Source organism: Labeo rohita, chromosome 12, assembly GCF_022985175.1.
Source record: "Labeo rohita strain BAU-BD-2019 chromosome 12, IGBB_LRoh.1.0, whole genome shotgun sequence".
NCBI classification, from domain to species: domain Eukaryota; kingdom Metazoa; phylum Chordata; class Actinopteri; order Cypriniformes; family Cyprinidae; genus Labeo; species Labeo rohita.
Window position 1 is genome coordinate 12177128 of NC_066880.1, and position 14715 is coordinate 12191842.

General features: G+C 35.0%; 1 protein-coding gene across 1 annotated transcript; it reads right to left on the minus strand.

The window, feature by feature from the left end:
• Positions 1 to 376: 376 nt before the first annotated feature.
• On the minus strand, positions 377 to 10346 carry valopb (vertebrate ancient long opsin b). Its single transcript, XM_051124505.1, is given in 6 exon segments — positions 377 to 1405; positions 4799 to 5038; positions 5209 to 5286; positions 5288 to 5327; positions 8361 to 8571; positions 9586 to 10346. Coding segments are annotated over 6 exon segments (1185 nt in total). The 5' UTR covers positions 9956 to 10346; the 3' UTR covers positions 377 to 1159.
• Between the last annotated feature and the right edge of the window lie 4369 nt (positions 10347 to 14715).

Genomic DNA, 14715 nt, shown 5'->3' on the forward strand with positions numbered 1-14715 from the left:
TTTCACTTCATGAGTGAGCTCAGTCGTTTATCTGCTAATCTTTTCTGCACTGCTACTTGGTTCCTTTCTCTACCTTGGGTGATAAGAAACCATGGGCAGGAGAAACTGAATTCAGATGTTTTCATTTGCCAGGCTGATGTTGAAAGGGTGCTTCCCAGCTTGAGGGAACCTAAAATCCTCAACTTTCATCTCAAAGATTCTGTGTTATTTCAGGTTTTTTATGATGCAGAAGATTTACAATGTTCCTCTGTGTTGAATTATAATAAATAGTGACTACTATGGAAAATTATTGCACGTTGTTTTATTAGTGTTCTACAACAATGACATGTTTTAAAAATAAATAAAAAATCATATGAATTGAAATATGACACCAAATCTAAATGACTCCAAGACACTGATAAATAAATATGTAAGTAAAACATTATTTGGCATGCCACAGACAAACATCAATATCAATATACAGTTTGGACACTGTAAGCAAACATCGAACATTATGGCATAATTACATTAATAACATTCACACAGTTCACGCAAACATACATGAAATCTTTTAAAAACATCTCATGACCATCTTTAGTCAGATTTAGAATTTGAGACACAGGAGCTCATAAATGTCCGTTTCAAAACAGCGGACCAATCAGAAGAGGCTGGGGGTGGGGCTAACGTCACAAGCTGGGTGATTATTTTATATCTTTACATTTTCAAAACAAATTTTAATTTTGCTATTCAGCTGTTTGTGTTGTTTTTGCCAGTACTTGTACTATAAAAGCGCTTCGAGACTGCAAATTAATAAAGCATATTTTTATGTGTCCAACTTTGAAATTGAAAGCTATTGCAATAATATAGTCTTTAATTTCAATAACACAAACAAACAAACAAAACCATATGCACTGATACATCTGAAAAACAAACAGCATTCATTCAGAGGACTGTATGGAAATGTATTGCCTGCCTCTTTCATGTAATAACACAATACTGACAAGTACAAAGATACGCCAAGACTGCAGATTGCCACAACATAAAGATATACGAACAGCAACAAAGAACGTGAAAACACAAACAATACATTCTAACATATGCATTCCGATAGAGGTAACGACTGTAGGATTTATGCTTTAGTTAGACAACAGGTTAGATTAAAGGTATACATTTATTCAGTCTACAAAGGGCACACTCGACTATCCTGGAGTTGCTTTGGACCTCCATTCCCGCTTTGCTCTGACTCTTCCTCTTCATCCTCACTCTTCTCCATGTTGCACATAGACATGGGCACACGAGCAGCAATGGTGGACATCTCTCCGATGTGGCTCTCTGCTGTGGCCCCTTTGTCTGATGTCTGGTTCAGATTGGTGGAGTCCAGATTGCCGACATTTCCTTTAAACATCTGGATCAGACATTTCCTGAACTGAGAGAAAGAATATTAGATTCAGTGTGAATGAGGATCACGGTTGTTCCACTGAGTTTCCATACAATACATACAAATAGAAAACACAATTGTAATTGTGCTCGTTATGAACTCAAAACACAAAAGAAAAGCTTAATTTCCAGTTTCTGTGCCACCATATAGAGATATGTTTTCAGTAGTTAGACCTTTGCACAACCTTTGCATTGAAACGAGGAAAAGGTCATTAAGCAAGATGTATTCTATGTAAAAACAAGGATATTTTAACCTTAATTAAAGCAGATAAGGTCACGAGAAGTAAATATATTCATTTCCTTAAGGTTTTGGTTGCACTGGATGAAAATGAGGTACCCTGGGTAATTATAATACTAGCTACTCTCTCTGTCAAATTTGTAATGCTGAGAAACACTATGGTCTGTATACATTTACAGAACAATACAAGCAGAATGTACAAAGACAAACTGCACTGATCTATGGAAGCCGGTTTTCGAAACTGAATAAAAAACTGAATAAAAAATAAAAAAAGCTAATTGCAACTTTTTATCTCACAATTCTGACTCTTTTTCTCCGAATTATGAGATATAAACTGGCAATTCTGAGAGATGAAGTCAGAATTATATCTCAAAATTCTGATTTTATAACTTGCAATTCTGAGAAAAAAGTCAGAACTGTGAGTCTGTATCTCGCAATTCTGATATAATTCGTAACTACGAGTTTATATCACAATTCTGAGAAAAAATGTCAGAATTGCGAGTTTGTATCACGCAATTCTGAGAAGAAAGTTAGAATTGTGAGTTTATATCTCGCAATTCTGACTTTATAACTCGCAATTGTGAGTTTATATCATGCAATTCTGAGAAAAAAGTCAGAACTGTGAGTCTATATCTCGCAATTCTGATATAACTCGTAACTGCGAGTTTATATCACAATTCTGAGAAAAAATGTCAGAATTGCGAGTTTGTATCACGCAATTCTGAGAAAAAAGTTAGAATTGTGAGTTTATATCTCGCAATTCTGACTTTATAACTCGCGATTGTGAGTTTATATCATGCAATTCTGAGAAAAAAAGTCAGAATTGTGAGTCTATATCTCGCAATTTTCACTTCATAACTCTCAATTGCAAGTTTATATTACAATTCTAAAAAAAAGTCAGAATTGCGAGTTTATATCATGCAGTTCTAAGAAAAAAAGTCAAAATTGTGAGTTTATATCACAATTCTGACTTCATAAATCGCAAGTGCGAGTTTATGTCAATTCTGAGAAAAAAAGTCTGAATTTGCGAGTTTGTATCACGCAATTCTGAGAAAAAAGTTAGAATTGTGAGTTTATATCTCGCAATTCTGACTTTATGACTCGCAATTGTGAGTTTATATCATGCAATTCTGAGAAAAAAGTCAGAATTGTGAGTCTATATCGCAATTCTTTATAATTGCAAATTTGTATCACAATTCTGAAAAAAAGTCTGAATTGTGAGTTTATATCTTGCAATTCTGACTTTAGGACTCGCAATTGTGAGTTTATATCATGCAATTCTGAGAATAAAGTCAGAATTGTGAGTCTATATCGCAATTCTTTATAACTGCAAGTTTGTATCACAATTCTGAGAAAAAGTCTGAATTGTGAGTTTATATCTTGCAATTCTGACTTTATAACTCACAATTCTGAGAAAGAAAAATCAGAATTGCATGATACAAGAGATAAAAAGTTGCAATAACTTTTTTTTTATCCAGTGGCAAAAACAGACAGAAATAGATCTAAAATGGAAAGTCACAAAAACGTTTAACTCCTTTTAAAATAACATGAGCTTTAAAATTTTTTTAAATTTAGTGCATGATAACACTTTACAATTAGACTTATTTTGTTAATATTAATTGATTGTTAGATTTTTTTTTTTTTTTTTTTTTTTTTTTGCATTGCAATGTTTATGTAAATTAACATTAATGCATTATAAACAAATACACACAATAGTATATTCAAAAAATTAACATTAACATGGATTAATAAATGCTGAAAAAATATTGTTTGTTGTTAGTTCATGTTACCCTAATGTAAGTAAACTGAGCAGTACATTATACATTCTACAAAGGCAACTGAAAAAAAAAACAGTAAAATCTAGCAGTATATGTTCTATTTCAGATTTATAAAATCTATATATGATCCATTTCAGAAAAGACTGACACTCAACTTTTGCATTTCTACTGAATACACCAAATAACCGCAAACTTAAATTGAAACATCTATATACACAGCTCATATATGACATATATGATTTTTTGTAGGATTCTCCATTTACTCAAGAGCTCTTTGAATATCCAAATACAACGCAGCATTACCGATGCCATATGGTTAAAGAAACCATCCCTACTCTCACTCTCGAGTGTTTGTTCTCGTGTCTCTGTAATGTAGTCTGTCTCTCTCTCTCACATCAGAGAAATTTGCGATCCTGTGACCCTTGACCTGAATTTATTCTGGGAACAGCTGGGAAGGAACTGGGTTAGTTCTGGAAGATGTGCACAGCTCAAGGGGTCCAGCAGCCTCCGCTCCAAACCACCTGGGACCCACATCCTAGGGGTGGTCACATGACTACAAAAGATCACTGCTTCGCCCTTTACATTAAGCGACACGCTACAGGGACACCGAGGAGAAATTGTGCAGACTGTATCACTCATAATTCGTAACTCCTCTGAGAATACAGAATATCTTTAAAATGGAAATAGTCAGAGGTTTGAACCATTGTTTGCGACGATACAGCAATTGAAGCAATTGAATTGGAGGACCTAAGACCTCCCCTTAGGAAAGCTAAAGGCACTCAAACATTTCTTGAGGTGGATTTATAAAGAAAATGTATAAATACATTTTTCATTGGGTATATATAGACCACACTATTTCAGTGAGTTTAAATATGAATATTTAATACATTATTGAACTAAGAAAAAATGAAATCTTCTCAACCAAAACTGTCAGAGTAAAGAGCATCAGATGTCTGTGATTTAGCCCTGACATATGATAGAAGAAAAAAAGTGTAGAAGTTCAGACCACCTGCTCATGCAATGGCTCTAGTACAGCATACTGAATTCTGACAAGAAGCTATAATAACCATTTTCCACAGTGCAATAATCAATCATTATTACTTATGTGTTTACAATGCTGCGCATTGGCCAGTTTGCTACGTTATATATGCCATGCAAGATTCACTCCTTGATGCTTTTCTGTCTTACACTGATTGATGGCATAAAAACACTACAAATCGATTCTTATTAAATAAAATATACAACCCTTTCATCAGATTTTTTTTCTCAGTACGGCACCCTAAACCAATAAGTATTTTCTTATATATATAAAATGTGTAAGTGATCTGAAAATGTCAGATAAGGATGACAAATGGCAAAGATGTACCTGCTTATTCATGAAGACATAGATGATGGGATTGTACACAGCCGCAGTCTTTGAGAAGAAGGCTGGTATTGAGCCCAGGCGAGGATCAATATAAATTGTGGGACAGGCTGTGACAATAATTGAGAACGCTGCATAAGGCGTCCATCCAACCATGAACGCAACTATCATTACAATGACCATCCTCGCCACCTCTCGGTCAGGCTTACGCGCATTCCCCAGCCTTCCGTGAGTGTTCGATACCTATCACACATATTAGAGTTCTAAGGTTAAATACAGGCCAAGAGTAAGTTAACATTCAATGTTGATGTACAACAGACAACCAAACAGAATCTCAAAAGCTCCATTTATATCTAAAGAGCTATTATAACTCAAGTGAAGGTAAGTGTAAAAGATAAGTATATATTACCAACCTTTCTGAGCTTCTGCATAAGTTTACTATAGGAGATAATGATCACACCAAGAGGAAGGATAAAACACGTAACGAAAAAAGGTGATGATGTAGGTGTGGTCGTAGTAATCAGTTGAGTACCTTTAAAAAAACAGAGACTTTAGACATCCTCAATCTTACCTTCATGTCATATTTATAGTTGAACGCACATGTATCACCACAAAATTTGAATTATGAGTGGGAAACTCTCAACTTTTGGTTGGTGTGAGAGGGAGAAAAATTAGTTGGGGGCATGTCAGTGAGAAAGCAAGATGGCCGCAATGCAAGATTAACCAAAACCAAAAAAAAAAATTGTCAACTGGTAGCAGTGTTGCCAAGTCTTACCAAGAATTGGGCTACTTTAACACTATTTATGCAGATTATTTATGTCCGCGGACTGAAGCTGCCCCGAAAACCTGGAATGCGAATTTTACCAGAGGAAGCCCACCAAAACACTTATATTTTACCCTCCAAAACATTTTTTACTGGGGGACACAATTATGCAATTAAGCTTGTTTTGAGTTGCAATTGGGGGGGGTTTTGTTGTGAAAACCTGGCAACCCTGAGCAATAGAGATTTTGGACTATGGTTTTGCATGGTCAAGAAAACATATCGTTTGCACACATTTTTAAGCACTGTGGTTTAAAAACAAGTGATTTTAAGCTGTTTAAATGCAATAAGCAGCAAAAGAGTACTCATTACGGTGTTCATAAAATGCGGGAATACTGAACAAGTTATTTTTGTCGCTTTATATCCCTTGAAGTATTCTCGTAAAAACAGTACTTTAGGTCTTAAAGGGGTCATCGGATTCCCATTTTCCACAAGTTGATACGATTCTTTAGGGTCTTAATGAAAAGTCTACAACATGCTTTGGTTAAAATTTCTCAATGGTAGCATAAATAACACCTTTTTTACCTTGCCAAAATCAGCTCTGCAAAAATCATCCTGTTCTGACTGAGGTAGCTTTAAATGTTAATGAGCTCTCTTCTCTTTGAGGAGTGACGAGCCTGTTTACTTTAGCTGCATTTAGCTGCTAAACTTGCTAACTAGCACATTATTAGGAAAGGCGATCGCAAAGATTAATAAAAAAAAAAAAACCCTTATACTGCTGTAAGTGAAACTGGATCACGAATGATTTGCGCAAACATAGACAGATATATGTAATTTGGATCTGGAGGCGCATTCCATTCACAAACAAATGTAAATTTATATTCTCTATTCATTTTAACCAATTTAAAAAATAGATGCAGCTTTCTGACACGACTTTCTTATTTTAATAGTCCGTTTGAGGCGGTTTCTATGGTGTTATTTTAATGACAAATGTCCAAAGCGTATTATTGTAATGTGAGGGTGCATCAAAATGTGGACTCTCTTCACTCTCACTCAAAATAGACATGCATGTACATGCTTAGAAACATAAATCATCGCATTTGACGACGGATGTAAATTAATGTTTACATAGCATAACAGAAGTAATGTATCGTTCTCATACGTGTCCCGCATTGTGCCACAAAATCTCATCTACGGTCCTGCAACAGATCTATTGCCAGGTGGTCACCCTAGTCTTAAGTGAAAGCAAACAGCTGAGAAAGAAAATACACCTCTAACAGGATATTGAATCTGGGTAGCGCTTAAAGTGACAGCAGTCTAACATTTCTGCTATCTGTCATTTATCTTAATCAAACAACAAAAGAAAGAAAATCTCTCACTGCTCTTGACTAAATCATTTTTGTAACTTTAAAATGAAGAAATGTATATTTAATTTACATGGTGAAGAACATGTAGTGTTTTTTAGACATTTGATTACCTTATACAATGAATGTAACATTTCCTATTTATTTTGTTCTTTAGTTTTTTTTCTGATTGCTTGTTATTAGCTGACTGTTTACTTGTCTTAAGTGAGATATTTTTTTAAACAGGCTAGTAGTTTTTTTGTGATATTGCCACTGGTGACAAGAATTATGAAATTACTATGGTATCAAACATTTTGATATCATGAAGACCTTATTTAAAGCAAAAAATAATATTATCATATATATATCACTGCTGTGGAATAAAATTACTTATATTGTGATATTGGATTTTGGTTATGTCACCCACCTTGATGCAGCGTCTGTATTGATGGAACATTTTTTTTAAATTATGTCTTTTTTCTTTTAAAATAAAACTATGTACAAAATATGATTTTAACAGAATATATAATGATTTAATTTACAGCACCTTCATAAATTAAATAAAAAGGTAAAAAAGAAAAATACACCTGATGCAAATTCCTTACTCATAATTTAAAGAAATAGAGTTAGAGTTTAAAGTGAATTTTTTTTGTGTAGAAAAGGTACATCGCCATCTTGCTGTGATTAGAAAGCACTTGACTTCACAATTACGACTTCCCAACTAATAAATACAAACTTCCCAGCATGACTTGAACCCACCATTTCAGTACTAAAACTAGTGTGCAAACAATGCTTAGGTAATCAATTGTGCACTAATCTTTAACAGTATGAGCACATGCACATGTTTTGCAGTTGCATAATATGCTTTGTGGAGTGCTTTGTTCGGTGCAAACAAACACTGCAACATAATTGAGTAATAAGTACCTGCAAGCTCAAGGCAGTGTCAAAATATCAGTCTAAATGGAAACCAAAAATCTCACCTGCAGGAACTACATTACTCTGAACACCAACATGGATGCAACTATGCCCCACATCTCTAAAAATATTCCCCCATCCTTGGTGTTCTCTGTGTCAGTGTGCGTTCCCTATTCAATTTTTCTTGCACTGTTTGTGTTCCAAGGCCAAGCCACAGCCACAACTGTTCTGTGCCAGTCTCTTAAAAGCAATTTTTCAAATGATGGCTGTATGGCATCAGCCTTGGGTTTATAAGTGGTTTCCGTTTTTTCTGTCACAATATAACACTCAGAAAGAAGCCTTGACTTGAACTCCTTGTCTGTCTACAAATTATGCCACTTTAAAGAACATGTGCAAGGCACATTAGTATTCATCAATAGGGTCATATGGTGTAACTGTGGATGTTGTTCTGTTAATACATGACCATGACAGAAAAACACAGATAGAGATCAAAAGACTGTGAGCTTGAGAGGACAAACAGAGTGAGTGAATAAAGGAAGAAACTCACCAGTTGGGTTCACAGGTGGTGCCAATTTTGCTGACTGTATAACTGTTCCAGCCAAGTACTGGAGGGATTGTCCAGATGAAGGAGAAGGTCCAAACAAAAACAAGCCCCATAGCTGCGTGCTTGCCTCCCAGCCGGACATTTTTCAGAGGACGACAGATCACAAAGTAACGCTCAAATGCCAAGATTGCTAAAGACCACAAAGCCACAATCCCTGAAAAACCAAAAAGGTACTCCCATTATTACTGTAACTGTGCCACTGATGTAATATGTACCTGTACTGACATTTAACAGGAAATGAAAACAAAAGTTCTGCATAACTTTAACTGAATTCATGTTCCACCTTGCTTTTCAGAAAATCAACCATTTTACATAAAAAGCAATGAGTATCATGGGAGACAAGAACAACTAATGGATGTTTACTTCAGGCTCAAAACCTTAATTACCTGACTGCAGGTAACTGGAAGCCATTAAGCCACTGCATAAAAAAAAATCATGCTTTGGTGAATCACAGTTATAAGGTAAAAAGTACAAATTATGACATCTTGAGAAATCTCAACAGGAAAAGTTGACTTCTGTCACAACTTTATATCTCCCAGGTGTAATTTTGCATCTCATAATTTCTACTTTTATGTCATAATTATGATTCACCAAATTAGCCCAGAAATGGGCTAATTAGTTAATTAAAACAAAGACAACATGCATGAAATCAGGACTTTGCATAAACTCTTCTATTTAGTTTTAACATTTACTCAGTATAACTAAAAAGTATCTTTTTTTTTTTTTTTTTTTTTAAAGATTTATAAATTTATGGATGGATGAAAATGGATCAAAATTTGTCATGGTTTACTACAATACATATAGTTGAACTATTTGCTGCAAAACAACAGTGAATCGTATCTATTAAGTTAGTCACTGTAACATACTAGTTTTTCCTTTGCTACTAGTAATCAGTATATCTCAGCATGTACTGGTGACAAATTGCACGTTACTAATAAATCTACTGGGAGAGAAATAATAGTAAGAACATAGTACTAGTATAACTAGAAAAAGCACCAGCAACAAGTGGAATACATACTACATCTTGTCACTGGGAGTGGCTAATAGAAAAGGAAGTACTAATAAATAAATAAAATACAATAAATTGTATTAGTAACATAAAATATGTACTAAGATTAAAATAATAAATAAATGTTACACGTCTTGGTACAGTTATATAATAACTCACCGAAAAAAGTGACAGCGAATCCCTCGAGCACACACGCCCAGACGCCCAGGAAGAAGTAGCCTCTTGCATTAGTTAGAAAACTTATAGTGCCTCCTGTCATAGAAACTAGAAAATCAGCAACAGATAAATTAACAATGATGTAATTCAGCGGTTTCCTTAACTGTTTGAATCTAAGCGTCACGAGCATAACGGTGAAGTTCTCTGTTATAGACAGTGAAGTCACTATGAACATCAGACAGGCGAGGAAAGTGTAATTCCAGGGCGCTACAGACTTGAGGGGACCCGAGAACGGATCGTCCGGTGTGGTGATGTCGGTAGACTCGGTGACCGAAGACCCAAACGATTCCATGACAGCGACTAGGGCGGGCATTGGGATGAAAGATCAGGAAAAATTCATAAAGTCATCACTTGGGAGCTTCTTGAAAGTCCAAGACAGGTGTTTTTATACTAAAAGACTTAGAATTTGCGCACTGTAAAAATAATGTCAGCTTAAAAATAATTGCATGAATTCAAACACACACATAGCATGGATAAATATAACATTAATTTAAACTGTAAACGTTTTTTCTTAATTATTTCTATTTTTTGCAATTTTGGAAATATTCCAATATTTTCTAGCAAAGCAATCCACTTGAGGAGGCAGAAGTCCATAAGAGTGCTTTTGCGTAAAGATTGAATTAAACGCCACAGGTCCGCTCGCTTTGCATCCACAGTTGAGCATAAGCATGTCCATGCTGTTCTCCTTTATATACAGTCCGTCAGCATGGCCATCTCAATCCCTCGAGGTAATGAGAAAAGTCCTTTTCCAAGTTTACCGAGACATTTCAGAGGGGCGTCACACGCGTTGCTCTCTTAAAGGTGCACGCAGTCGTATTTTTGCTCATTATAAAGTTATAAAGAAAATTAATTATAAAAAAACTGTCATTAAAATAATATACACTCACCTCAGATGAATCTCCAGGCATATAATTCTTCTGGAAAAAGATAAAAAGCTAAAAAAAAAAGACTATTATATTCTGCATGAATTGGGTTGCCCCCTTATGGGCACCTTCATATTTATATCACATGACCAGTTGTGTCATTACAACCAAAGGTGCAAAAAAGGAGTATGCAGCATATGCACCTCATAGGGGTGCAACTCTAAATCGAACCAAGAGGGGCGTCGGATGGCAGTCTCCTGTTTTATCTACAAAACAGTATAGGGTTTACTCTTGTCACTGATTATTTTTAAAAGAATAGTTCACTTAAAAAGTAAAATTTGCTAAAATGTACTCTCCCTCAAGCCATCCAAGAAGTAGACAAGCTTGTTTTTTCATCAGAATATTTTTTTTTCTGTAAAGCTGCTTTGCAATGATTTGTAAGTGCTTTACAAATAAACTTGAAGTGAATTGAACTGAATTGAATTTATTGAATTTGGAGAAATTTAGTATTACATCACAAGCTCACCAAATGAATGGGTGCCGTCAGAATGAGAGTCCAAACAGCTGATAAAAACATCACAATAATCCACAAGTAATCCACACGACTCCAGTCCATCAATTAACACTGTGTGAAGTCAAAAGCTACAAAATAAAAACATTTGTTGAGTCAACTTAAAATAATTTGTAACCTGGCTGCCTTCAAATTTTAAGTTTACTCAACTCAAAAAAAGTTTATTCAACTCGAAATGTTAAATTATACTAAGTGACATCTTAGATATTTGAGTTGAATCAACTTAAAATGTTAAGCCAGCTGGGTTACTTACCCATCTGTTAAGTTTAGCAAACACAAATTACTTAGTACAACTTAACATTTCAAGTTGACTAAACTTATTTTAGTTGACTGAACTTAAAATTTTAAGGCAGCAAGGTAACAATTTATTTTAAGCTGACTCAACAAATTGTGTTTTTATTTTTTACAGTGTACATGTTAAGGAACAAATCCATCAAAGCGATGTAACTTCAAACCATAGTTTCTGAACAAAATACCATTATCCAGAATAATACTTCATCCAGTGGAAAAGTCAATCTCATGTTGTCTGCTCACATCAAAAAACACAATTTTTAAAAAACATTTAAGCTGTTTTCACTTGTAAATTGTTTGATATGTGCATATTTTTCTCCTGATTAAGATTAAGACTTATTCACTAGAGATATACTTTTCACTGCAATATTACAGATTGAAGACTCAGCAGAAAACAAAGGTTTAAAATGTCTTAACAGTGGATTTGTTTCTTACAAACATGCAACTTTTCATGTGATTACTTGTGGATTATGGTGATGTTTTTATCAGATGTTTGGACTCTCATTCTGACGGCACCCATTTACTGCAAAGGATCCATTGGTGAGCAAGTGATGTAATGCTAAATTTCTCTAAATCTTGGATGAAGAAAGAAGCCTATCGACATCTTGGATGTCCTGAGAGTGAGTAAATGTTCAGCCAATTTAAATTTGTGTAAACGCCTTTAATGTAAAAAAGATCAGTTTGAAAAAATTCACTGCATATTTTTGATCTGCTAAATATTTTGACACAAGAGATTATTTAATGAAAGTATGTCCAAATGATCTTCTCCCTCTCCTTTTAATGCCTCAAACTGACAGGAGGGAAAATACCACGAGTGATTCATCTGCTACGAGATTAAACCATGTAGTTATCTGTGCAGATTTCCTAGAAAGAATAATTAAGCAAAGTTGGAAAATACAAGAAACTGACATAATGTCTATTTCAGAAGTGTCTTGTCTGTATCATTCCTTACTGTCATTCCTATTCAGATGCTTAGAAACAACATAATGCCACAGCCCTTGCATATGTAAACAATTTATGCATCCTTGGAGGATTGATCAACACTATAGCATGTGAAATTGATTTACTTGCAGGTCTTAAAATTAAATTTCCCAGGACCGCAGGCAAGACAGAAAAATACAAGTGTTCAATTGTTTAGACTAATTGCTGTTTTACTGTAAAGAAAGGGTCAATTGATCATGAGCAAATTTAATTAACTTGAGCCAGGTCTAAGTAGCGCAAGGTTGCTTTGAGGATGGATCCTTCTCTTTGAGGATAGATTATGTTTGTGTGTCTGCCACAGTCATCGACTTTTTTGATTTCCTGTGACACTAATTTCATTCTGTGCCTAGTCGCTTAGTGACGTCCCCAATTGAGTCACACGGATCTCTAGACCTTTTAACGCATAATGGGACACGTCTGATTTTTTTTTGCACAGCTGCAGATTCTTGGTAGCTGTGGCATTAAAATGACCCTAGTCCTGCTGAGCAGTTAAACATTCTCATTTACCTTGGACACTCTTATCTGTATTCTGGCTCAGTGTTGTAGATGACAGGCTGTCTGTCATGTAAGCACAACCTAATTAATACCAGCACTTTTAAATGGTGGCATTACCATGATGCTCTGGTTAATGGATTATTGTGATGTCTGGAATTGACCCTGAGTGATTTATTACTCACTTATTTCCTTTTATGTTTTTGCCTTTTTTGTGGTGGCATTTAGTGACAAGTGGTAGCTAATTTTATAGCTGTTATAGCAGTCGTCACATAAAACAAACAAAACATTTGTAGCTTAATGGTACTGCATAGGTCTAATGTAACCTTTACAAATCCAAGCGACATTTATTGAGCAGAAGCCGTATTGGACTCATAAGCGAGCTGAGTGTGAGAATTTCTGTAAACACAGTGATTGTCAGTCAACCTTTCCTAATACAGAATCATTACACATGCAATCCACAGTTGGTTGGCCTTTCTACCATGAAGATGAACCATGAAAAATGTCAGCCCATCTTCCAGGAAGACGAGCGATTGAAATCTTATTATCTTGTGAATTCCTGTTGACTTAATAAAGGATACAAGCCAATCACAAAAGCAATTATTTCCTCGACCAGAATGTGTGATACAAGATGTTATTTTAACTCCATTCATGATGAGCAGTTCAGCCTGAGGATAAACTCTTTAGCATTAGATTGATGGGATGGGGTATATTTAGCACGGATGTAACATTTGAAATAGTTCTTGGAAAAATGTTAAGACCTCAGATGTGATAATCATCATGTGGAAGTGGGTAGCCATCCTTCCAGGGACCCCATCTGCCCCCTAAGCCCTAAATTGCCCCTTCCCATCTGCCTCATTCTGCCCCCAGCTTTCTTCTGATTTCTCTCTGTATCTAGACGACCAAGTTACAACAACTTCAGAAATGTCTGAAGCTAATTTAATCATAATAATATACATTACAATCTGTGAAACACTTGGCGGTCTTGGTGTTTTACTTCGGTGTGACGTGCTGTTCTGCATCTAGATCTATTTTTTAACAGTTTAATTTTATAAGTATTTTGCATGCATTGTTTTATGACTTCATATTACTCATACTTTTAAAAAGTAATTTAAACCACAGTACAATTAAAAATAAAACTAAAGACAACGTGTGACCATACTTCTTCCAATAAATAATGCCAGTTATTTTGTTTTCTCATTTATTCGCTGACAACTCTCCTGTCTCCATGCTGAGAGAAATCCAGAGGCACTTCCTTCATCCTGAGGCTTATTTATTTCACTTTTGGTGCGAGAAGGCCTTTACAGTTGCCAGAAATATAACTTTTTGTTGTTGATGTTGTTGTTGTTGAAAATAAACAGGCAAGCCCAGTTCAGGGGACAAAAAGTAACAATAAAGTAATGTAACATTACTTTCCATTAAAGTAACTAAGTTATAAAATGAATTACTTTTTATGGAGTAACGTGATATTGTAACGCATTACTTTTAAAAGTAACTTCCCCGCACTGATTGTGATAGTTGAAAGCTTACAGACCTACAGTAAAATATACTTTCCCGTATTTATACCTATACATTTTAAACTTTTTTTTTTTAATCTGAAACTGGAAGACTTGAAATATTTGGTTTTACTTTACACATTTTTGATGGTGTGAAATCGAAGTAAACGTAAGTCTAAAATAACAGCATCCTTTTACAATGATGTCGTTTCCTTTGCCACTAGATGGCGCCATATGTTAAATCTTTGCTGGTCATTACATAATATTCTACATTTGACATCCAAGGATCCAAAACGCCTTGAAAGTTCTGGACGCATTAGTCATCACGAAATCCGGTCTGAAATGATTTTCAGTGTTGCTACACAACATTGATTCACTT